This window comes from Phoenix dactylifera, unplaced genomic scaffold, assembly GCF_009389715.1.
Source record: "Phoenix dactylifera cultivar Barhee BC4 unplaced genomic scaffold, palm_55x_up_171113_PBpolish2nd_filt_p 000214F, whole genome shotgun sequence".
NCBI lineage: Eukaryota > Viridiplantae > Streptophyta > Magnoliopsida > Arecales > Arecaceae > Phoenix > Phoenix dactylifera.
The window spans coordinates 193,974-220,185 of record NW_024067725.1 but is presented as its reverse complement, the minus strand read 5'-3'; the positions used below and the strand labels follow the sequence as shown (position 1 = coordinate 220,185).

General features: G+C 38.2%; 1 protein-coding gene across 2 annotated transcripts; it reads left to right on the top strand.

The window, feature by feature from the left end:
* Positions 1-7,141: 7,141 nt before the first annotated feature.
* On the top strand, positions 7,142-25,359 carry LOC103723098 (ribonuclease TUDOR 1-like). 2 transcript variants are annotated; one of them, XM_008813909.4, is made up of 17 exons: positions 7,142-7,348; positions 8,097-8,262; positions 10,263-10,337; positions 10,444-10,557; positions 10,665-10,769; positions 11,038-11,244; positions 11,361-11,564; positions 11,650-11,757; positions 15,338-15,508; positions 15,605-15,802; positions 15,881-16,249; positions 16,338-16,568; positions 16,646-16,834; positions 16,915-16,992; positions 17,072-17,266; positions 17,368-17,745; positions 24,820-25,359. In XM_008813909.4, exons 2-17 carry the CDS (start codon positions 8,113-8,115, stop codon positions 25,006-25,008), a joined length of 2,961 nt encoding a protein of 986 aa, XP_008812131.1. In that variant the 5' UTR covers positions 7,142-7,348; positions 8,097-8,112; the 3' UTR covers positions 25,009-25,359. The 2 variants fall into 2 exon arrangements, with proteins under 2 accessions (XP_008812131.1, XP_017702148.1); XM_017846659.3 differs by lacking the exon at positions 7,142-7,348 and having other exon boundaries at positions 8,079-8,262.
* Positions 25,360-26,212: the final 853 nt, after the last annotated feature.

Here is a 26,212-nt window from a genome sequence, read left to right as displayed (position 1 = left end):
AGCTGTTACTATTGTCAAGTGCAGATAGGTCGACTCGACTTCTTTAGAGGTCGACTCGTAATCTTCAGGGGTCAACTCGAGATAGCTCTTGTTTTTACTATACTCTTATCTTTTGCCTGTGGTTATTATGGGATCGACTCTTCTATTCTCTAAGGTTGACTCATCCATGATTAGGGGTCAACCGTGGTCCTTCAGGGTCGACTCGCTAACATGCTAATTTTGGTTGCTATATATCTTATATCTGTGACTATTTTGGGGTCGACTTGTTAGCTTCTGAGGTTAACTCTTGTTCAACTGGAGTCATGATGTAGTCTCAAGGTTTCATCTTGTACATAGTTTATATTTTTTTTTTTGTTTTTTCTGTATTTTCCATCCAAAGCCATATTTAGGCTTGGATTTTCAGTCGAGTCATGTACTAGGACTGCTAAGTAAAAAGGGTCCACCTAGGTGTAATAGGAAGTCTAACCCGATCCCAAACCACCACACTTAATTGCTCAAGCTTTGGCCTTTTTCAATGCCCACGACCATCACTCAGCTCTAGGAATAAAGAAGGATGGGTGATAGTTTTGGAGATAGAATTGTTCACGTAAACAATAACCCGACTCAAGTTACCGTTCACGGAACAGTAACCCGACCCGAGTTACCGTTCACGGAACAGTAATGGACGGTTGGACGAAGGATAAGGATGAGTGGGGAAAGATAAGGGCTGTTGGGGAAGTTGTCGGATAAGGATTAGTGGAACAGTTATAGGAACCATTTTGGAGGATTTTTAGGAAGATTGTTATAGCTATTTTGGGGCATATAAAAAGAACGAAAGCAGCCATTAAAAAGAAGAAGAGGAAGAAAACCTAAGAAGGTGAGTGTCATCATGGGCGAAGCCCTGAGAAATCCTTTTTCTTCCACTTTTATTCTACTTCTTGACCTATTTCTTCTTGGAGCCACCTTCTCAACCCCGTCATCCTTCATCTCGATGTCTTGGTGGAGTATGACCTGAAGATTCTCATTGGATTGGAGGAGCCAAACTCGCAAAGGTAATTATCCGACTAGTTCTATCACCATCTTTTATCTAGTCCTCGTTTCTTCATCCATCAATCATTATCTCTACCCATCATCGTTACCATCGTTGCCATCTATCACATCCTTCGAACCCAAGTTTACTGGTAGTATTTTTTTTTTAATTATTCTGTTGTAAACTTGTAATTATTTTCAGTTTGCTGCACTAGTTATATTTCATTGATTAGGCTTCATTGATCCGATATCTATCATGTTCTAGTTTGTGTTCACATACCTTTATGATGATTTTTTTGGATGAAGAGCATTTGCTGAAGTGTCTAATCAATCTCACCATAATTGACTATTATGAAATCAGTCTACACCTGTAGAATTGATTATAGGTTGTACTAAAGTGGTATCATAGCCAATAGGTTCTGCATATCTAGAAATCTTCATTATTGTATTTGCATCATAACATTCATTTTTTTTCTGCACTTTAAATTCTAAAAATTAAATTTTTATACTTCAAAACAGAGAAATATATTTTCTGGATTAAAAAATAGTAAATTATATTTTCTACATTTAAAACTACAGAAATTTTAATTTTTTAAAAATATAGAAAAATTAGTTTCAACATTTAAAAAAAATTCTGCATTCATTTTTCGTATTTAAAAAAATAAAAAAATATTTCTGCATTAAAATATTAATTTTTGTATTAAAATATTTATTTGCGGCATTAAAAAATTAAAAATTTTAAAAAAATCTAAAAAAATTTTGGGTCGAATATTAGCCTACAGTCATGTCTGATAATTGGCAAGATGCATTTAGAACCCAACAACAAACCTTAGAGCAGATCCAACAACGGGTAGAACTTCTCTCCAACTTCATGACTAGACTAGAATTGAACATACTTGAGATAGTGAGACCTAGGAGAGAGAAAAAACAATTAGGATAAACTAAGACGTAGAGTGAGACCTCAAGATAGACAAAAGGTCAATCAGAGGGTAGTAGAGAGTAGTGAGTCAGATGAGACAGAAAATGACTTAGATGATTGACCACTACGTAGGAACAGAGAAAGAGCATCATATAGAGAACCCCTCGTGCCAGGCATTGGGATGAAGAAAAAGAAATATTTCATTGACTATGCTCATTGCTCCTTCAATCCTGAGTTTATCGAAATATCAAAATCCAACTAGAACTAGTTGAAATGGGCTAGATTAAGGATAAATACTAGTATAGGCCCTGTTCGACCGAATCGTGCTGCTCATCACCCTTGAATTCACATAGTCAGCAACAATAAAATCTGGTTTAATGTTGGAACGTCAATCGATGGATATGGTGGAATCAAACCATATTGGAATTATGTGGCCTTCTTGTCCTTATCCTACATTTAAAATGACCAAAAGTTCTCCCTGTTGAGCAAATAATACAGGCAAAACAAGATTTTTTAGCTTTTTTATTTTAAAGGTAACCATCGTATTGGCAATCTATGCTGCAGTACAAGCTAATCAATACATGGGTCATCACACGTTAATGATATTTTATGGAAACATATATTAAATTTCACCTTCTTTTATCTTGAAATTAACTATACCTCGGGACAATCATCGAAAAAACCTAAGAAATTTTCCAAACAAAGTCCTGGTATCTCAAAATCTTTGAAAACATAGGGTTTATGACTCCAAACTGTGGATAAGAGTATTGCTATCGGAACCTAAAAACGGGACAAATATTGGTATGGTAAGTAAGGTATTGATAAGTTGGATTCATTATCGAGTAAATTAAATAAACAGGTGAAAAGATAATATTATTAAAAAAATAAAAAGGCCTGTCCCATTTTCATCCACTCCCTTCTCGTTTCTCTGTTCCACCTTTCCATATCATCCCCCGAGCACTCCTTATTGTCCTCATAATAGTCTTCGACTGCCTCTTGTAGTCGCCCTCTCCTCACGCCTAACAACAACCATCCCTTGCCGCCTCCTTCTGCCTCATTACTGTTTATATTACCATCCCTCTCTATCTACTCGTCCTAGCTATATAATCACTTTGTTCTCTGCTCTTATCCACTTACCTCCTCCCCTATCTTTCATACCCTCCATACTTCCTCCCTCTTGCTTGCCATCGCTGTCCACCTCCTCTGCTCTCCACCCTCGCCTCTCCATTGTCGCCCTATTCCTATCTCTTGCTACTGCCATTTTCTTAACCCGAACATTTCTCCAACTTTGATGTCGCTTTTGATGATGACCACTACATTTTTGGGTGAGATCGGGTTGCATCTTTCACAAGAAATAAGGATTCACCCTCTTCAACATGATTCTACTACTAGATCACCAGCTGCACAGATCTCAAAGCGCTCCAAGCATTGTCATTCATCTGTCTGCACATATCTCAAACTGACCAGATGCTTCAAATGTGGATTCGCATGAAGAAGGATGAATTATTCTTTTGCATGAAAGATACACCTCCGACCATGTAGTCGACCTTCGGTTCCTCATCCCTCTCCTTCCATGATGAGAAACTAGATTTTGCTCGCTATTTAAGTCTTTTAATAATTTCATTCTTATAAGAATATCTAGAAAGGCAGCCTATTCAGTTTGTCATATCAACTGTCATAAAATGTCATGCCCCCGACCTACGATCACGAGCTGGGAATCGCAGCAACCACTGCGCACTCATAGAGAGCTCTCCTCATGAGCATGCAAAGCATCTCAACATGATATCATGGAATAATTTAAACTGATAATATGCAATCTTTAATTCATTAACTAACTCAACTTACAATGTCTCATAATTTTAATATTAATCTAAGGTAATACATCAATTTAATTAAACTCTAATTTAAGATAACTTATGACGCAGTTCTTCTAGTCACTCTCCCATATTGAAAAAATTTTGGTCGAGCTAATTCTTCGAATTTGTAAAAATAGTAAGAAATCGTATAACGAGCTAGACAACCGAATAAGTAATGAATATCTTAAGTAGACAATCATATAATAAAAGATAAATGCAAATTACGATAAATCAGTATAAAAAGAAACAATCAATTCTATTTTAAAGTACAAATTTATTAAAATCCACAAATATTCATGTATGTAATCATAAATCTAATTCGAAATAAATTACATTCAATTCAATACCTTTTAACTATGGCCACACTTATACCCTATGGCTAGGCCAGAAATAGAATTGCACTTATATCCTATGGAGTGGACCAGAATACCGTACTTATATCCTGTGAAGTGGGCCAGAATATCACACTTATATCCTGCGGAGTAGGCCAGAACCACATTTATACCCCCCAATTGGTAGGGTTCAAAACATAGTCAAGTTGAGAGTTCAAATCTGTTACACATTAAGTTGGTTTTATAAAATACTAGATATATCATAATACAATCAAAATATGCATATACGATGTAAGATAGTAAATAATTTAATAATAGTTTGAAAAGTATTACTCTAATTTATATATCTATTTTTCATTCAATTCGCTATCTCGTAAAATTCATAAATCACATATAAATTTATTAACAATTTATTCGATGTAACAAGAATATTATACAAACGAAGAATCTATAAAAGGTTGATCATTACTTACCGTGTAAATGCAATCCAACTATAGATCTAATTAATTCTATTTTTTTTAGAGCGTAATATTTCCAAATTATATTTTTTATTAGAATTTCATAAAAAATTAAAATTTCAACACCCTTACAAGGCGGACCAAGCGGGAGTGCTTGACCTCCAAGTCAGTCCGATCAAGATAATTTTATCGAATCATGCTCAAACTAGGGCACAAATGGTTCAACAGAGATCGGGGGTAATCAAATCTAACAATGTATGACAGGGCCAGGATGGGGGTTCGTGCACTGCCCGATGACCTTAGATCAGGATCCTTCACGATGATCAATTCAAAAATCACTAAGAGTTGTATTTACAGAGTCTAATTAACTTTAGAGAGAGAAAGTCCAGATAGAAAGAGAAACTTTGTAGAGAGAGAAATAAGAGGGAGGATAAAAGAGAGAAAGTGGGGGAAGAGAGAGAAAAGAGAGAGAAACTGAACTTTCTCTTTCTCTCTCTATTTTGTTTTTGTTTTTCTTTCTTTGTTCTTTTCCTTTTCTTCTTTGGGGGAACAAGGGAACTTTTTCCCCTCCCCCCAACTAGCCGCGGAACAGCAGTGCTGAAGGTTGTGGTGGTGTCTTGAGTCAAAAGGAAAATAGGCCAAAACAGAGCATCCTTGTTTCAAACAGTTTTTTGATGATTTGCCGGCCCAAAACAAGGCGAATCTTGGCTAAAATACCATAAGAAAGATAGAAGAAGGAGAGGAAGACCTATCTTGGTCTGGCGAGGTGGTCCGATACCTTCTTTGGCGAAGATTTAAAGAGGAGACTCGGAGGAAGGAACTCGAGGTTGGTGGCAATCCTTAGAGAAAACGGTGATGGTTTCCAATAGAGGGGGAGGAAGATCTTAAATAGAAGAAATCTTAGAGTTCTAAATGAGCTGGGATTACCCCAAGAGTTTAGGATTCCACCGAGATCACGAGAGGGAAGAAGACTCCTAACCGGAGTCTTTTTCTCTTTCTCCCGCGTGCAACAGGGTACGCTCAGCCCTGCTAACGGGTCTTGGCCTCTCGGGTCGGCCCATTAGCCCAAAGAGCCGGGCTATTACATAAAATCTGCTATAAATTTGGGTTCAACTATCACTTACCTATGAATCAACAAGCCAAAAGCCTAAACATGTCCTTCGCGGGTAAAGCTATAAATCGCTGACCGAAAAAATAAAGCATCTATTATACTCCGCTATACGAAACGTTCATGAAGATTTGCAAGTAATAAAAGAAATGCAAACAATGCCTGATGAGCGCATCTACACCTACCTAAATAAGCATAGGCAATCCTCGTGTAGCACTCTTCATCTGGAAGGTAGCTTGGAGCTGCCTTTCGACTATGAGCTTGCTAGTTTGGCGCGGCATGCGGGTTTCTCAGTGTTGTGAGGCATGTGCAGATATCGAGGAGACCACCGAGCATATTTTTCTGCAGTGCTCTAGGGCCCCGAGATATGGCAATGGTCACCGGTCCCATTACTCGACTCGGTGGGCTCGACACAGGACCTAATTTATGTGCTGAGAGATTCCATGCGGAGCTCCAGATTTGCTGAGGCAGAGATTCTTATGGCGTACCTGTCCTACCACATTTGGCTGGACAGGAATGCTGGTCTGTTTGAGGGGAGGTGGTCGCCTCCGAGGATGGTGATGGATAGAGCATCACTGCAGGCGAGGGAGGTCATTGCAGTTGCCTCTATGTTTTCTTTTGGGATGACTAGGGATATCTGAGGTACTCTTTACATTGGTTCAGCGCCCCGATATGCTCTTGTTTCTTGGGTACCCCCATCCCTTCGCTATCTCAAAGTAAACTTCAACGGCAGCAGGTTAGTGGATGGTGTGACTAGCGGGGTTGGATTTGTGATCAAGGATCACCATGGTAGGATGCTTGCTGTAGGAGGGCGGCTCATGCCAGGGATTACAGTAGTCAGGGCAGAGTTGTAGGCGGCCTGGGAAGGTCTATTCTATGCCAGGCAGGGACTTGGTATCGAGTGGGTGTATCTTGATGGGGATTCATTTATAGTGATCGACTGGATCCAGGGGCGGACAGATATGGTGATGGTCATCCCCTTATCCGAGAGACGCGTAGGATGGCTCAGATGATGGGTGAGTTTCAGGCAGCACACGTATTTAGGAAGACGAACAAGACAGCAGACTGGGTCGCCTTCTTTGTAGCCCGACACTCCGGGAATTTTTTATGGATGTCTGTATCAGACGCTCCTCCTCCTTTGTCCTTGTTACTTTTGAAATTTTTTATGGACGTCTGTATCAGATGCTCCTACTCCTTTATCTTTGTTACTTTTTCGCGATCTGGCATGTTGTACTTATGTTAAAACTATACGAAATGAATAGCCATTTTTACCAAAAAAAAGGAAAATATAAAGCTATTTGTTGAAAATCGCCTACCAATGATTCTGAAAATGGACCAGCCCAGCGAAAGAAACCCAGTCCGATTGTGAATAGGATTATTCGGTAATTTCACTGCCGTTGCTAAGATTCAGAGAAGGGATGGGATATCATTAGGTATAACTTCCTCGCCGCCAGGGATTGCTTCACACTTATATATATCGAAACTCCCTATAATCGCCTCCACCCCCTCTTCTCTCTCTTTTCCGTTCTCCTCCTTCCTCGCCTCTCGTTATAATCGAAGCCGATTCCAGCAGAGAGGCGTTGAAGGGATCGATCTCTGATCGCTGACACCGCACGCTCTGCTTGATCCGTTGAGGAGATCTCTTCTCCCGTGGAAACTGGGTCGAGGTGGATTGTTTTCCAGATCTGTTTTCATCCCTTGTCGGATCGCTAAGAAAGAGGATCTTTTTGTGATTTTATATTGGATTTCAGGTTTTTTTTATGTCTACAGAATTGATAGGCTAGGATGTGTGCTTTGATTTCTCGTCTGGTTATAGATCGAATCCGACTTTCTCTGCTTTCTTCTTGCGTTTCGTTTTTTCTGTTGGAATTGGGTTGATTTTGGCTCATGTTATAAGAGTTTCCATTGGTTGGCTGAAGTAGAATTAACGTTTTTGATAAAAACCCTGGTTTTGGAGTTCTGGAGATCCAGTGGGATCTTTTTGCAGATTGATTCAGCTGATGCCCATGCCTTGCAGATCTGTTAAAATAAAACATGTTTTTGTGTTATTCTGGTGATCTCGAACCATAACTTCCTTGGTTTAAATCGGAAAGAAGTGTTTTTGTTTCCTTCGTTTTTCTTTTTTGATCTTTTTGGATTGCTTAACATTCTCGATGCATGCTTGATTGTGAAGCCATTTTCCTTCTTATTTCTATGATCTTATAGTTAGCTTACTTTAGATTGCAACGGGTGCATGGGCTGTTGTTACTGTTTTCTGTCTGTTCCTTAATCATTCCTTCTTTGGCAATTATTCCATAGTGAGAGATATTCTGTGCATCCGTGGTGAATTTTCATGAGAGTAGAAGCATTTGTAACAGAAGGATGGAAACTTGAAACTCGAGGTGATCAATTTCCATGGCGTTTTACTGACAACAGGTCATAGCTGTTTGATATGGCAACAGCACCTGCAGCAACAGGATGGCTGAGGGGAAGAGTGAAGGCTGTTCCTTCTGGAGACTGCATTGTGATCATGGGAAGCGCCAAAGCAGAGATCCCCCCAGAGAAGACCATCACATTGTCTTCTCTCGTTGCTCCTAGACTGGTATATGTACTAGAATGGGGTTCCCATTAGATAAATTGTGATTTGAATGGCAGGAAGAAGCTGACTTTTCTTCTATTGAGGATTTAGAATAAAGTTACATACTTTGACAAAAAATTGAACCAATGAGCTTAGCCTTTTTTTTATATAGGTTGACAAGTATTATTGCATATTCTTTTTAATGGTTTCAGGTGATATTCAGCTCTAAAATTTCCTATTCTATGTGCTATATTGCATTTTCATAACAGCGCTTACACTCACACACACAGCTATTAGCAGAGGAAATTTATCATGTGAACTACTTATCTTTATCTGACACCCATCTTGTATTTTCGTCTTCATGTATCTTTCGGGCTGCTACAATGCAGGACATATTGTTTAATACTTACAGTAATAAAAAGAGACAGTTCTGAAATTTAGGAAAATTATAAGAATATCACATCTGTCAATTTTTGTTCCCGAATTGCATTTGAGTCCACACATTTCTCTGAACCTGAGTCTATTTTTATCCTGCATCTTTTTGCTCTGTTTTGTTGTCATCGGTATCATGAATGCCTCCATGAAGGAAAAGTAACATCTACTGAATATGGACCTGTCGTCTAATCATATGATTAAAATTTACCATCTTTCTTCCTTCCAAGTTCTTCCAATCCCAATGTCCTTCCTTTTCTCACTCCTCTTACCGAGTGTTGGTATGATACATATCTTAGTATTAACACTTAGTCAAGGAGGTGTATTGAGTCTCGATACCCCATAGGTATTGGTACACCCTGTACTAGGTGGTACTGTCCGGTATGGCAAACTATGTGTCATGAGTACATGATTTGAGACCTAAAGAACTATTTCAATGCATTGCGGATGCCATCTATATATTATATTAAAATACAATAATTTTTTATTTGGGAAATATTCTTTTGTGAATCCGTCTAAATGCCCTTCACTTCTTCCATAATACATAATTAATTCCTGTTTAAGATTCTAACCCCTATTTTAAACAATTCCAGCTAGTTTTTTAGAGAAAGGAAAATAAGCCTGGTGCTAGCTCTATGTACGCTTCACTTTTCTCACTTCCAATAATTTAGATAGGAAAAAAGAAAAAAGAAATCTTGGCTTTTAAAAAAAAAGAAAGAAAAAGTGGATTCTAAAGGAAAGAAATAGAAAAACTAATATACTCTACTTCACCTCTCTATTTATGCTCTCCACCCTCCACTCCTCGCTTACTTCCACTAAAAAGGGAAAGAAAAACCATCATATCTAATCCCCATTTGTTGGGAGGCAAGTTATTGGTGCCCTTTCTTCCTTTGTGATCCCAACCTGTATTGGTTCTAATTCCTCGTTTTAATGTTGAGAAAATAAGAGAAAAAATACGAGAGAGATCTCACTCTTCTCTTTAGAATTTCTATATATATATATATATATATTTACAAGTGCATTGCATTTATCTGATTGCTAGCTTTAATTAAAATGATTCATTTCACGAGCTGTATTGAAAAAAGAGATTTAAATTTGAAATACATCTTATTAACAGGGTAGTCCAATCAACAGATTTTTTCACCTTTTCTATCCTTGGGTTTGTACAAGAAATTATTTTTCCAAATTTTTCACTTTCTTTTTTGCCTTTCTGATATTATACTATCGCATCAAGTTATGTGCAAGTTTTTCTCTAAAATGAAATAATGCAATTATAAGTTTTTTCCCTTACAATTTGCATTACACTTGCCTATTTATGAATAACTACATTTTGGCATCTCTCTCAATTGTTTGCTGACATGTGTCTCTATCTAAGGTTATGAGCATGTTCGCTTATACATTTATTGCATGGTGTAACTAAGACACCTATTTGCATTACACTTGCCTATTTATGAATAACTACATTTTGGCATCTATCTCAATTGTTTGCTGACATGTCTCTATCTAAGGTCATGACCATGTTCACTTATACATTTATGGTGTGGTATAACTAAGACATCTTTGCTGACATGAACCATTTTGTTCATGTACAGGCCCGCCGTAATGGAGTTGATGAACCCTTTGCATGGGATAGCAGAGAATTTTTAAGGAAACTTTGCATAGGAAAGGTCTTTATTTTGAATCATAATGATCATCGCTTAGTCTTACACATATCTGCATGTCACTGAATAACGTACAATCTGATTGTCATGTTTGTGGTCTCGACTTTTGTAGGAGGTCACTTTCCGAGTAGACTACACAGTTCCATCCATAGGGAGAGAATTTGGTACTGTCTTTCTTGGGGATAAAAATATAGCATTGTTGGTTGTTTCTGAAGGGTGGGCAAAGGTAATTGGATAATTGTCCATCTTTGTTCATCATTTTGATCACATTACTACTATAGCTGATACTAATCTTATTCCTTCATCATTGGCTAAATGAATTGACTCGACCAGGTTAGGGAGCAGGGTCAACAAAAAGGTGAAGCAAGTCCTTTCTTGGCAGAACTGCTGCGTCTAGAAGAGCAAGCGAAGCAACAAGGTTTAGGCCGCTGGAGCAAGGTCATTATGCTTTTCTTCTATTTTGTTGTTATGTATATATTTCTATATCACTTTTCCTAGCCGACAATCTTTAGCTTGTAATCAAGGAAGAATAGTTATATGGATCATTTCTGTCTGTCTATTGCATTAGAGCCGTCTTTTGATCTATCACAAACTGTTCTCATTTTCTTCCTGTTGCAAACTTTGATTATTCTGTAAGTATATAGGTTCCATAAGAAGTACAAATAGCTAACTAACTATCATCCACTTTCTTTGATAACTTCTCCAGGTACCTGGTGCTTCTGAGGCATCAATTAGGGAACTGCCCCCTTCATCTGTTGGGGACCCTAGTAATTTGGATGCCATGGGTCTCTTAGCTGCAAACAAAGGCAAGCCTATGCAGGGAATTGTGGAACAGGTCCGTGATGGCAGCACTGTTCGTGTTTATCTGCTCCCAGAGTTTCAGTTTGTCCAGGTCTTTGTTGCAGGCGTTCAGGTATTGCACCACTATATAATCAACATCATTCTTGTTGCTGCAAAACTTTACTTCTTTATGTAGTTATTGTCCGTCTTACATAAGTTTCTTTAATTTTCTTCTATGTCTAACAATAGGCACCATCCATGGGAAGAAGGGCTGTGGCAGAACTTGAGATAACTACTAATGATGCAAATGAAGAAGTTCCCACTGAATCTAGAACGACTCTAACATCAGCTCAGAGGCTTGCAGCCTCCACAGCATCGTCGACTGAAGTTGCACCAGATCCTTTTGGAAGAGAAGCTAAACACTTCACGGAGATCCGCGCTTTAAATAGAGATGTGAGTCAGGCGTCCTCTTTTGCTTTGGGCTCTACTGCAAATTTTGTTTTCGGTAAACTTCATAGCTCGTTCTTGGAACTGACAGGTCCGGATTGTGCTTGAAGGTGTAGACAAATTTAGTAATCTAATTGGTTCGGTATACTATCCTGATGGAGATACTGCAAAAGACTTGGCTCTGGAGCTTGTACAAAATGTATGTTCACTTTCTGAGAGAAAATAGGAGAAATTAATTTCTGCTGAAATCTGTTTTTTTTTTGTTAATATTCTACTATATTATCAGATTAGAAGAAAAGAAATTTCACTATATCAAGAAAGTAGTTTCTTTGCTGATTAAAAGTGCCCTTGTGATCAGTACAACACCAAAATGATTCATAACTTCAGAAATACCTGTTGCAACTCGCAAATCTTGGCTGCTTCAATGAAAGGGGCATGCTGACTAGGCATGTGGGCCCTACATCCAAAATGTGGACTATTTAGGTGCACGTGTAATTCCATCACGGAAACTCATCAAATGTAGTCGTACCATCATTCTTATTAAATGCATTTGTTGTCCGCCTACATATGCCTACTAATGTTATAGAGAAATGGTTGAGATCATTTTGGAACTACACCATGCTTGTCCTTATGCACATCAGTCATATGTTCACACCCTTATGCATTTTCATATTCTTCTTACTGGTTTCACCTAAAGTTGTTGCTTTTCATGAATAAAGTGATGGTTCTGTTTGGTATGTTTAGAAACTTCTGATTTTTGATACTCTATGTTGCATCGTTTCGTTAGAAGCCCCATCTTCTGCTGAAAAAGGGATCTTTTTATGCTTGTTAAGTAATTCCACCTGAATTTATAGCCTTTAACTGCTTAAATGTGATATAGTCTTTTCTGGAAGCATTAATAGTGCCAAAACTGTGTAGTTCAAAATCTAGAAGGACAAGTTGCTTTTAGGTTTGAAAGAGCTGGGCATAACACTTTATTTGAAGGTGTAACAGATGGAACTTGAAAGTGATTTTATCCTTTGCCTTAAGAGGTTTCTTCTCTGAAGATATTTGGGGCCATATGGCTGAAATAAGGCATGGGAGATGTGAAAGTTGGACTGTAAGGTGGCCTATTACCTTAAATAGTAGAACTGTAGAAGGTTCATGAAACCTGATAAATCTATTTTCTGGCAATTAACGTCGTCTCCTCTCTTTATCTTGAGTTTTTTGGTGGAAGGTTTTGTTATGAGTTGGTAATGGTAGTAATTGGGCATGAATCTCTAATATGCAAATGATGCGTCTCCTTTGAAGTTTGCACATTGAGGAATGAAGGGAATATTTTGTGGTTCTGGATCTAATAGTACAATAATTTTTAAGATATGTTTTTCTCACAGCATATTTTACCTAAATAGCAGTTATGGGACCTAAAATTTGTATTGGAATAAGTCACTTTGGCAATGGTATGAAAACAAAGTGGTTGTTGCAATGATTTAATTCAATGGTGGGCGGCAGTCGATGCTTGGATCTCATATCTTTTTGAAGCAATCATGAAAGCCTTGTTGGGAAGCCATATGTACATGTTGCAAATAATTTAAGAGTGAATGCAGCTTAAGAGCATGAATCTTTTCATGATGTAAAAATAGCTTTAAATGTTGCGTTGGAGTTATCCTTCTATTGATATTTTATACCACTGGAGGTGTGTATTTTGTCATTAGTAGTTGAGAGATTATGATGTGGTTGTATTTTATGGTGTGGAAGAGTCATATATTATGATTTTTGAGAAATGTCTTTAGCTGCGTATCTACTATGAATGTTGCTTAGACCAAAAGATTGTTTAATTGTTTTGTGCAATATACACTGTTTCATTATTCTTATGAGGTTTGCTGCATGAAAGATATCTGATGCCTTTTGCAGAGGTATCTTAAAAATGGAAAAAAAATGTTGAACTTTTTAACTTGCAAACTTCTACAGAGCATAATCTTTCTAAACAATAGGAAATTTAGGTTGCAATTTGGCTGGCGGTTGTGAAGAAAGTTGTGATAGCAAGATGAAAATGGTAGAAAAGTTCTGAACATTATGGTAGGGTTAAGAGAGCTTCTCTAGTGTTTTGCCATTATACAGGCTTGAACGCCCTATTCTGCTTTATTCTGCATGCTGTTTTTGATCTGTGATGGGAGGGACAACAGTCTGTGAGGATCTTTGAGGGGTATGTAAGACATCTGAAACTAGGGGTGGATTGAAAATGTGTCCTGGGAGGTTTGGTTGGGCTCAGGGGGACATGGCACCCCATAAATCCCAAGAGGGCCCTTCTTGACTTTACTGTTTATCATACATGGCCACTGTTTATCATACATGGCCACCCCTTCCAATTTATCTGGCAATAGAATTAGAGAGCGATTGAATCCTGTTGGGATGGATAAGTGACGGATCTGTGGAGTGAAGTATTAAGAAATAAATTTTCTATTTCTAGGCAGGATTAAGATTTAAGAGGGAGGTAGCAGGGCTTTTTTGTAAAGAAAAAGAGTGGAAACTTGGGAGGCTAAGAAATGAAGGGACGTAGAAAGGCACGGATTGTAGAGTGGTGGAAGGATATTTTTGGTGGCTCGAAGTTTTTCCCATCTTTGACAAGGAAAAAACTAGAGAAACATATGGTTTCCTTTTGGCAACAACAGCAACTAGGCGCATTTCTAATTTCTATTTGAATTCGTTTTATTCTTTTAGGGACAGTACTTTCCTTTGAGGATTTAGGTTTCCCTTTTTTTTAGTCCTATTGGGTGGACTTTTTTGTTATTTTTTAGATGAAATTCCGTATGTATATTAGGTGCTTAGAATTTCCTAATGAGATATCTGAAGATTTGTATTTTAAACAACATGCTTTCAACTCTGGTTGTTCTTAGATATGCATATTTATATGTTTCTTTTGTGTGTAGGTTTGGGCATTGCAATCCGCTCTCTCTCTCCCTCTTTCTCTCTCCCCCCCTTCTCTCTCCTTCTCTCTCAAAAATAATAGAAAGAACTACTTTTCATTTGATATTTTTCTTCCTGTCTCTTGATCTTGACTTTTTATTCTCTTTCGAAGGATTTTTTTTTTTCTTTTTCTTGGTGGCTAATAGAATGTAAAGTGTCTCAAAATCCCTTAAACTAATAGGGAAAACAATAGCAATTGAGTGATATAGACTGTGTTACTGTAATTTGTTTTGTATGATTCATATTGTTATACCAAAAGCATTGTGCTTGCGGTTCCTTTTTCTTTTGGAATGATCTTTAGGCTGAAGTTAGGTCTTCACTTTGGGACTACCCCGTGTTGCTTCTATTTAATGTGTTCTTCCTATTCACCTCCAATTCTTTATACCTGTAATTATATTAGCTTTTATGAAAATCCTTTATCACCATCCAAAGATATGTTACTAAAACCATATGGATGCATAAGCTAATATGAAATATGATAGTACTTGATCTGGCATCTAGAATTTGGGTGCTGTTGATTCAGAAAAGGGGAAAAAAGAACTAAATATTCCTTAGCTGTATCTGTTTCTTTATAAAAATTATGTTCTATGTGTAAGCTACTGAAAGAGCTAGAGTTAGACAGTGACTTTTGCAGCGAAGGTTTTTTAATACTAGTAAAATCAGGTGCATGGATTTAACCTACATAGTTTCAGTGCAAGAGATCCTTTCCACTGTAGTCCTTTATATTGCACTTGCATAATCTTGAAAATGGATTCATGCTAAAAAGTCAGATAAGCAATGCTCTTTTATATTTGGAAAATCATGCTGATAAAGTATTCTGCTCATTTGTGTAGGGGTTAGCTAAATACGTGGAATGGAGTGCAAATATGATGGAAGATGAGGCGAAACGACGGCTAAAGGCTGCTGAACTTCAAGCCAAAAAAGACCGCTTAAGAATTTGGACTAACTATGTGCCACCTGCAACAAATTCGAAGGCTATCCATGACCAAAACTTCACGGGAAAGGTTACATGCTTTCGAGATATCTTTAAATTTTTGTTGACAGCAGCTCTCTTTCTACCAGACCTTTGATATTGTTTTTTTTGTCTCTGGCTTCTCTAGGTGGTAGAGGTTGTAAGTGGAGACTGTGTAATTGTTGCTGATGACTCTGTCCCGTATGGCAGTCCACTGGCTGAGCGACGGGTGAATCTTTCAAGCATCAGGTCCCCTAGAATGGGCAATCCTCGTAGAGATGAAAAACCTGCACCCTACGCTCGTGAGGCTAGGGAATTTTTGCGTACACGTCTTATCGGTCGTCAAGTATGCATTATAGTTTGTGATTTGTAACATTGAACATGTGGTGGTACATTTATGGCATAACAACATTAATGTCCTCAGGTAAATGTGTCAATGGAGTACTCTAGGAAGTTAAGCATGGTGGATGGACCCAACCCAATAGGTGCAGCTGGCTCGGCTGATTCTAGAGTAATGGATTTTGGCTCAGTTTTCCTGGTGTCTCCTTCCAAAGCTGAGGGTGATGATGCTGCTCCTGTTCCACCTTCTGCAAGTGGTCGACCAGCAGGGATAAATGTTGCTGAGCTAGTAGTCGGACGTGGCTTTGGCACTGTCATCAGACACAGAGATTTTGAAGAACGGTCAAATTATTATGATGCTTTGTTGGCAGCCGAGTCACGTGCTACCAATGGAAAGAAAGGGATTCATTCTGCCAAGGACCCTCCGGTGATGCATATAACAGATCTGACAATGGTGAGAATTGGAACTGTTTCTTCAAGTGTGTTGCCTGAGTTTGGGATTTTTTTTAGCTGAGTTGATCTGTAATTTATGATTTTCTCAGGCCTCAGCAAAGAAAGCGAGAGATTTCTTGCCATTTCTACAACGCACTAGAAGACTCAATGCTGTTGTTGAATATGTTCTTAGCGGTCACCGTTTTAAATTACTGATACCGAAAGAGACATGTAGTATTGCATTCTCGTTTTCTGGTGTTAGGTGCCCTGGTCGAGATGAGCCTTTTTCAGATGAAGCAATTGCTTTAATGAGAAGGAAAATTCTGCAAAGGGATGTTGAGGTGCAGATTTTACCTCTCTTTGATAATATGGAATTTTGCTGCTTTCTATATTCTGAAACAAAAGAATTTTCACACAGATAGAAGTTGAGACAGTTGATAGGACTGGAACTTTCTTGGGCTCCCTGTGGGAGTCAAGGACCAACATGGCTGTGACTCTTTTGGAAGCAGGACTGGCAAAGCATCAAACATCATTTGGTACAGACAGGATTCCAGATGCTCACCTCCTTGCACAGGCTGAGCAATCCGCAAAACAGCAGAGATTGAAAGTAAGCAATGGCTACCAAATTATTTGGATCTTTACAGCTTTCAAGGTTTGCTCCTGACACCACTCTTCTTTCTTTTTAAGATATGGGAGAACTATGTTGAAGGCCAAGAACCAGCTAATGGTTCCACAACTGAAAGCAAACAGAAGGAAGTACTTAAGGTACTGGAGGTGTGAAAAAGGAAAAATATTTGCTTGTTTTACTTGGACGCGTAGTTCATCTTCTCTTCTCTACTTTCAGGTTGTGGTCACTGAAGTCCTAGGTGGTGGCAAATTCTATGTCCAGACAGTTGATGATCAGAAGGTGGCTGCTATTCAGCAGCAGCTTGCCTCGCTGAATCTCCAGGAAGCTCCAGTTATTGGAGCTTTCAGTCCTACAAAGGGTGATATAGTCCTTGCCCAGTTCACTGTAGATAACTCTTGGAACAGAGCCATGGTAAGCTTTCCATAGATAGTAATGTTGAACCTGGATTAGTCATTTTATCATAATTTTTTGCTTCTTTTTACTTTTCTTAAGACTTTCATTTGCATGCAAAGATTGTTAATGGGCCACGAGGGGTTGTGGAATCACCAGAGGAGAAGTTTGAAGTGTTTTATATTGACTATGGAAACCAAGAAACAGTTCCCTACAGTCGCTTACGACCTCTGGATCCCTCGGTTTCATCTGCACCTGGTTTGGCTCAACTGTGCAGCCTTGCATACATTAAAGTCCCAAATTTAGAGGATGATTTTGGGCAAGAAGCTGCAGAGTATCTGAGCGAGCGCACTCTAAACAGCTCTAGGGAGTTCAGGGCTATGGTTGAAGAAAGAGATACCTCGGGAGGAAAAGTAAAAGGACAGGGAACTGGAACAGTTCTTGTTGTAACACTTGTTGATGTGGAAGCTGGTACCAGTGTCAATGCTGCCATGCTGCAGGTTAGAGCACATTTCCCATTCTTAATTTTTATTTGATTGAACTTGGTAAGGTGTCAGATCAGGCCCTGAATATCATAGATCTAAAAGACTGGTGAAGAGAAGTAGGATTACAAAATATTTTACAGAAATTTTCTGGAATCTAACTTTAACAAATTTCGTTTTATATATTTATTTATTTCTCGTCGAGCTGTATTTACCACTTAAGTTGTCTTTTCTTAAACAAAAGAGCCAATATGCAAATACATTAATTTCTAGTTTACAGCTCCAGGCATTGCTAACTTAGAGTCTTACTGGAAGGAAATTTTGAGGCTGAGACTCTAAGAAACTGTACTAAAACCACACTTGTCTAATTAGTAATATCTTTCTGTTTAGTTGTGTAATCGAGCTGAGCTTGATTGATTGAGCATAGGCTAGATCCAGCCTGGCATTGAGTTAAATTTCGAGCCTGACAACTTGGATTGGGCTTGGCTCGCTGCCTTAATTGATCTTAATTTCGAGCCGAGCTGACAATGAGCCTCTTTCGATTGGTTTGATTTCCTTATTTTGAACGAAATCCTTTCAAGCTTGAATCAAGCTCAAATCGATGTTGATTCAAGCTTGAATCAAAATTCTGGTTTAAGGTTGTTTTGAGCTTTGGTCAAGCTTGAAATAAAGCTTGCTTCAATCTTTTATAAAGCCCCAAAAGACATGACAAATAATTATATAATTAATTAGGTTAAAAAATCATTTATTTTAGTAATTAGCAAACTGTTACCCACCAAATTTCAAAGCCTATGTTGAAACCCAAAGTTCGTTATCTCGATACCGGACTTGGTACTAGTACCATCCTATTATAGTGTCGGTATGTGGTATGGTATGAGACGGCAAAGTGTACCAAGTGTCGGTATGGTACAAGATTGCGTACTGGTTCGGTACGGGTGCGGTATAGTACCGTTCGGTATAGCAAACCTTGATTGGAACTATTAATTTTGGTGTGTATTAACATTGAAAGTAATAAAAAAAATTGTAGTGTCGGTATGTGGTATGGTATAAAACGGCAAGATGTACCGAGTGTCGGTATGGTACAAGACTACATACTGCTTCGATACCGGTGCGGTATAGTACCGTTCGGTACAGCAAACCTTGGTTGGAACCATTAATTTTGGTGTGTATTAACATCCAAAGCAATAGAAAAATTGTTTAGGTTGGGATGGGGAGTAGGGCCAAGGGAGGGAGGGGGGGTTCATTGTCATTAAAGAAATGGTAGGGAAATCTTGGTGGGTAAAGCAAAGTGTTGGAGGAACTTGCTATTGGTGGAGGATTACAACCAAAGTTTGGAGAGAGGTGGACTCAAGCTTGAGCCTTTCATTCATGTGTTGCCATGTTAGGAAAGAACAAAGAAGTGGAACGGCACGGTGGTGTTGGAGATCTAAATAGCAAAGGGGGAGGGAGCAAGGAGTAGATGAACTGAGGTCCCACACTCTTAAGTAATATAATATAATATAACTAATAATATTGAGCCTTACTATTGAGGCTCGAATTAATTTTGAGCCTAAAATCTTTGAACAAGCTTGGCTTGAGCCTAGATTTGAGTCTATGCAAGCAATTTGGATCAAGTGCCAGCCCTATCTATGTCAAATAGTCCTTGTTGCTTGATGGAGCTTCCAAGTTTTTGAGAATTTTTTCTTTAAAATTACTTTTCCCCCCAGTTTTTCATGAGTATAGCCAATTAATTTGTTGGCCTTTGAGGATTTTCCTTGGATGGTGGTTCAGCATCTTCCTTTTTTTTTTTCAATCTCTGCATGCTAGTTTCTGAAAAATTATAAAATTTTAGATGTAATCTTTTTATCCTATTTTCTGCAGTAGTGTTCTAATTTGAAATCATTTGACTTTGAGCTCAACTACTTTGCCTCTATATAAACAGTGAAGGGATCAACAGTACTGAGGCTGTAAGACATTCACATAATCAGCTGATTCAAATTAGATGAAACATGAGAAGCAAATGTGGAGTTAGTGCTTGATGTCATTGAGGCTGTCAAACTAGCAAGCTGCTTGTGAGCAACTTCTTCATCCCAAAATTTAGCTCGAATTGAGTTTGCTTGATGAGGAACAATCCAATGTGAGCTAAGGTTGTGGGCTTAATATAAACAACCCAAACTCAGGCACAACTCAATCATGTTCAGCTTGATATAGCTTGAGATATATATACTTATTTTAAATATTATTATATATTTAATATATTATGTATTTTTTTTATTAACAAAAAAAATATTATAATCAATGTCACTGGGACTTGTGACATGGGTGTCAAGTGTGCAAAGGGATCTTTCAAAATATCAGATAGAAGGCATGTCCCCATAGTATATAGATAAAATCAAGGTTCGTCGTCTCAGTATCAGACCCTGTACTGGTACACACTAGCACCGTGTTGGTATGGTATGGTACGATAAATTTTTGTGGTACCGAATGTCGGTACGCCATCCGTACTGGATACTGGTAATGAACCGGTACAGTACGGTATGCCTTGTATCGTTCGATTCGGACCAGTACGACATACCATGGATATAATTATGTACATAAATTGGTAGAGTAATTTCATTTTGGTTAATTGAATTTATAAAACCTTTTCTTAATGTTATTTTATACTTAAAAAAGCTTCTATGTACAGGTGACAAAAGTTTATATGGAAAAGTCTGGATTTTTCTTTTCCATGTCTAGGTGTCCAAATGTTTGGACTTTGGACACGGCAAAAATCCCAATTTTGAAGTGTCAGAGTAACATTGTTAATAATTAACCACATTATATCACCTTGTCTCATGCCATTTGATTCAATCTCTAGATTAAGTTATTATTGTCTCCTAGTTAATCGCAAGCTAGCCCCTTCCCATCCTTTGCCATTTGTTCTCGTCCCATAGCTTCCCCTCCGCCTTCTCCATCACTTGTCAGGTTCCTTTTACGTGCATCCCTCTTGACACCTCCTCATCATCTCTTGCTTATCTCTTGAACATGTGATAAGACACTTAAGTTATCTTAGTCATTAGATTTTGATCTAATGGCTGAAAGAAATCCTAGGAAAGCATCTGAGGGGCCCATCTTGTGGCTAACCCTAACCTTAAATATCCTGCTAATGCAACTTGTGTCAATATCTTCAACTCTCTCTCTCTCTCTCTCTCTCTCTCTCTCTCTCTCTCTCTCTCTCTCTTGTGTGCGTGCATCATCTGATGATGGTGAATGACAGAATGTAAGTGTAGTGCCCGGTCTCCCCTACTTTGTCCATCTTCTAGCTACTGGTCCTGTTGCTGCCCAAATCTCCTTGGCCCTTTTTCCTCTGCATTTGCCACCTTCCCTTCTCTACCTTGAGCCTCTCATCATGATAATCAACCTCAGTGCTCTAACGTCTAGACTGGCTTACCAATGTCTTCCCCTTTGTCCACATTGCAGTCAACTTCGACACCTCACTCAATTCGTTGTTTCCAATCATCTTGATTTTCTGGCCTCTTCAAGCCGAAATCAATCTAGCTTGGTATTCGATAGGCATAGGTCAACTTTCGAGCTAAGCTGAGCTAGTTCTGCGGGAGTTCAGCTTATTTCCATCCCTAGATGAATCCAATATATAAGTTTCTGGATTCATTGAAGAAAATAACATCCACATTAGGAGTGCATTGATGCGCCATATATGACACATAAAATCCATGTGAAAACTGCTGCAGAAAATAAATTTATGTGGAAGCATATTAAGCAAATATATGGTGCAATCTATTTGCACCACACCAGACCACTATATTACTATATTATAATGCATCAGTACTATAATGGTCCGCTATAGTATGTGTTTCCAAATGATTGTACTTTGTGTGCTTAAGTAGACCAGCAACCTTCCTCCCATTCCCCTTCTCTTGTCTCAAAGTCAAGGTTGACCGTTCACCCAGGCTAACCATGAGAATAGTAATCCATGTAAGCAAGTGCACATTCATGGACGGGAAGAGAGGGAAGAATAATGACCACGACATGAGCAGGATTAGAATTAGTAGCTAAGGTGTCAAGATGGGAGGATAAGTTGAGATGATATTCAGAGATGCATGACCATCAAGAGAATGATTGTGCATCGATATAGCTAGTAAGTCAGAGGTGAGAATGCAATGCTTATAACAAGTTTGATGGTGCTGAGCGAAGTTACATGAAACTGAATTGGTAAATATTGATGTCATAATTATGAAAGTTGATTGCATAGATGCTGCAACAAGCAGAATTTAACCCCCACAAGGAGTGTACCTTTCAATGGATGGCTGCAAACTGAGGGCCTGTAAGTTGGTGGCAGGTTAAGCTGGCTGTTGTAGCCATCCGGCAACAAGGAAGACTGTAATAAGCAAATTTGTGTGGCATTAGTAGAATTATGGATGTGCAAACAAGCATAATGGTGTTAGCCATCAATGTTCTCTACACTCATGAAAAGATAATTAAATAGGTATTTAGAAAATGTAGAAGAGAGGTAAAATTGCCATCTGTGAAAGCACCCGACAAGGAAAATTTTTGATACTTGACATATCTCCTTGAGGCAAAAGTTTGAAGATGACCTTAGTGTTAGATGTTGATGTGCAATTAGTGGAAGTGATCGTTTGAAGATGCTAGAGGTCGATGTCCAATTAGTGAAAGTTGATCTGCAAACTATAAGCAAGCCAAAGACAACAGAAACAAGGTGATTATTGTAAATAGTATGCCACACTATGTACGAGTGGAAGTAAAGTAGGTTCATGAAGCTTTAAGTATAACTGAAGATGATGATTGAAGAATTCATGATTGTCTCTATAACGGAGTTTAGGCGTTTTTAGCCTGATCAACTAGAAAGCCTGGACGACAAAAAAATGGCATAAGCACCTTTCCAAAGTAATCTGTATATTGATGAGGATGTGATGATTGGGCAGACACATGAATGAAAAGTGGATCAAGCGAGATGTCACGAGAAGAAGGTAGATAACAATGTCTCAATTCAATGAATGCCTAAACAAGCATTAAGTCAGATAATAGATCATGGCTTATGCAAATTCTAATTAAAGAAGGGGATGACCAAGGAGCAAATATCTGTTTGCACTTGAAGAAGCCTAATTGGAAGTAGCAGGCCAATGAGATTCAGACTTCAAAGAAAAGGCAAAGGGTAACTAGCAAAGAAGTTGCTTTCTCATGCAAACAAGGAGGGCATATCAGAAACCGGAAAGCTCACTTAGCGGTAGGTGGATGTTACAAGCTGGAACAGATGGTATCTGAGTGGCATAAGGAGGTTGGCTCCTTTATAGGGATCTCTTTGGTGTCCACAATAATCTAACGGTGGAACACAAAGTTGTAAAAAAGGGACCAGCAACGTGGTACCCCTGCTTGGGGCCCTAGGCAAGAAAATGTTGAAGGGGAAAGGCTACATGGGACCACTAAATTGTTGTTGTACCCATTATGGGTTTAATGGATTGAACAAGATGAACAATCAAAACTGATGCAATTGTCCATCCCCTGAACCAAACAATAATTATTATTTTTGGACAGGAGTCTTGCCGGTAAACAGAAAACTGGTCATGTTAGAATAAAGTTCCAAAATAATGACAAGAGAAGAAACAGAAAGGCTCAATGGGTACTAGCTGAAATCCTTCAATAAAGAATAGGTACATTGGAGGTGAATTAGTTTAGATTACGATCGGTGCTTACCAAGAGGATAGATGCAAGACAAACAGGAAGGAGGGATTTTGAGGCTGTCAGGACCATGAACAAGAAAAGGATGATCCTATTCTCTCGGAATATGAAACTCTTTTAATAAAGAAAGGAAGAACCGGCAGAAATTGATGATTGGCACCAGGCATACAACTCAACTCAACTAAGCCTTAATCCCAAATTAGTTGGGTTAGCTACATGAATCCTTTTCCTCCATCCCACTTTGTTTAGGGCCACACTTTTTGAAAGATATAGTGATATCAAATTCTTTCTTGCTATTTCATCCATGTGATTTTCAGTCTATCTCTGCCCCCCCTTTCCTTCTATATGTATTAAATCACTCCTTTGTCATGGTGCATCCCTCGGCCTATGTTCTATATGTCTAAACTATCGAAGCTGTCCTTCTCTCAATTTATCCTCAATTGCACCAAGTGTATCATGCAGTCAATTACTATATTATAACAAGTCCGGCAGAATTCTTCCAGCCAAAAATGAGTCCCTTTAAGGAGAGGATCAAGAGCTCTAAGGTCTGGTAGCAGCCCAAGAAGGCTGCCTTTAGTCCATCAGCAGCAGATGGCTAAAATCTATTAACAATTCTGCCAGTTTATGCTAGGGAAGACGGGCTATGTTCAAACTGCCATAACAATCGGATCCAGGGGTGGTACTGGTTCAGTAATGATTAGAAGTTCACTAGCAGGCTTGGAGCTTCAAGATGGTCCCAAGCAGTAATACCATTAAATCTCGAGAAGTGAGTCTTGGAGTGGATACTTTTTATGTTTTGAAATGAAGGCAAGAAGAGTACAGTTGGAAATGCCATGCTCAGCAGGCATGACACCACGTAATTATGGTGCATGTATATGGCATTTCATGCTCAATCCATGGAGAGTAATAGAGAGATTAAAGAAAACTGACAGCATAAAAAACACATTTCTAATGTTCATACAGTATATTAGACCTCTGTACTATCTCTGACATTGTCTAGTTATTAAATCAGATCATTTATTGGTGTGTAAATCAAGTCTGAAGTTGTTTAATTTTGTTTGCAGCTTATTTTCTAATCAGCTTATTTTCTAAATTAGATTAAAATATAGAAGTGGCTCTGTTTTCACACAGCCATTGACTTCAAGTGCATGCCATTCTGTTATTTTTTAAGTGCATGCCATTCTATTATGGAATATTATATTAATAGGTCCTTTCTATTACACTGAAATATGGCTTCAATATATTCACTGGTTTTTGCCTGAATGTCAACACTATGAGCACGTGTTTTTATAATTACTTAAAAAATTCTAAAGAATGATATCATCAGCCTTTCCAGAATAGAAGTGAGCATTTTGGATTGATCTCTTAGGGGTTTTGATGCTCTTTTTTGTGCTGAGAGTTGATCTTTTTGTCCTGCAGGATGGACTTGCTAGGCTAGAAAGAAAGAAGAGGTGGGACACAAAGGAAAGAAAGGCAGCCCTTGATAACCTGGAAGAGTTCCAAGAAAAAGCAAAACGAAAGAGGTTGAGGATGTGGCAGTATGGGGATGTCCAATCTGATGATGAAGACTCAGCCCCACCTGCAAGAAAAGCTGGTGGTCGTCGGTAGAGAGATCTTATAACTAGTTGTTAGGTAAAATTATCTAGAATCAGGGAATGTAAAAGGGAAAAGAGGCAGTTAGACTTAGTAGGAGAGGTATTTTTATCTTTATGTGCTTCCGTTTTGTTGTTTTATTTTCTTTCCTGTTCCTTTTTAAGCTTGAAGGGACATTGATTTTCACGTCTCTCAATAAGGCAGTTCCATGCATTCTCATGTTCTATGTAGGCCGTAGAGAACCCTATTACTTGCAAACATAGTTTTGTACTGGTATTGGCCCTTAAATTAATTTTTGGCACTTATTATACATAAGAAGATTGCATCATTGAGTTTTAATGAATCATGAATCTCCTATTGTTGTTTCTCAGCAAATAATGGAAGAAATATGTCCTTACATTTCATTTTTTTTGTTTATGGGGATGAACATATTATATCTCTTTAATTTTTTATGTCAGTTATTTGCTTAAGCAATTTGATTGGTACAATCAAATAACTTGGTTTTACAGTGAAGCATCTTTTATGGAGAATTCTCCTATGAAAATGGCTTTCATTGTCATCTGGTTGGTGACTTTGTTTTCATGTTTCAGTCTCTTACAGCTGTTTACAAGTATCTGATCATAAAAGTTATTTCATTTATTTCAGTTACATGGATTTGGTGATGTTGAAACCTTTCTTATGCAGCCATAGTGGTATGTAGCATTTGTAATAATAGCATTTGTTGAGGAATTTTCATTCTTGTTCATTGCACTTATTGGACATGGTAAACTTTCAGAGACTTTCATTTAGGCTTGATTGACTTGAAACCTGTGTGTACAGAGTTAACATGCCCGAAGGAGCCGACTTGAAACAGGAAACAAACTGATCTTAGTGTGTGCGTGCGTGTTTTTTTTTTCCAAATTATATAGTCCAATATTAACCTTAGACTACCTAGAGTTCCTCTCAACATGGTCCTTTGACCAAGAAAATTCTTGCTTCGGGATATATGATCCATTTTAATAGATCGCTCGAGTAACATAACGTTATAAATTTCCTCAAAGTGATTCTATATGTATAATCATATGTTTTATACTTCTTTAATAAGAGGATACCATAAGTCTCTTATTTATTAAAGAGAGAAATTAGACTGACTGGCTAAAAGAATGTATTTATGAGCTTTAGCACAACCATCCATACTTTCTTCATGTGCAATGCACTGGTGCTGTTTTAGAGGGTACCT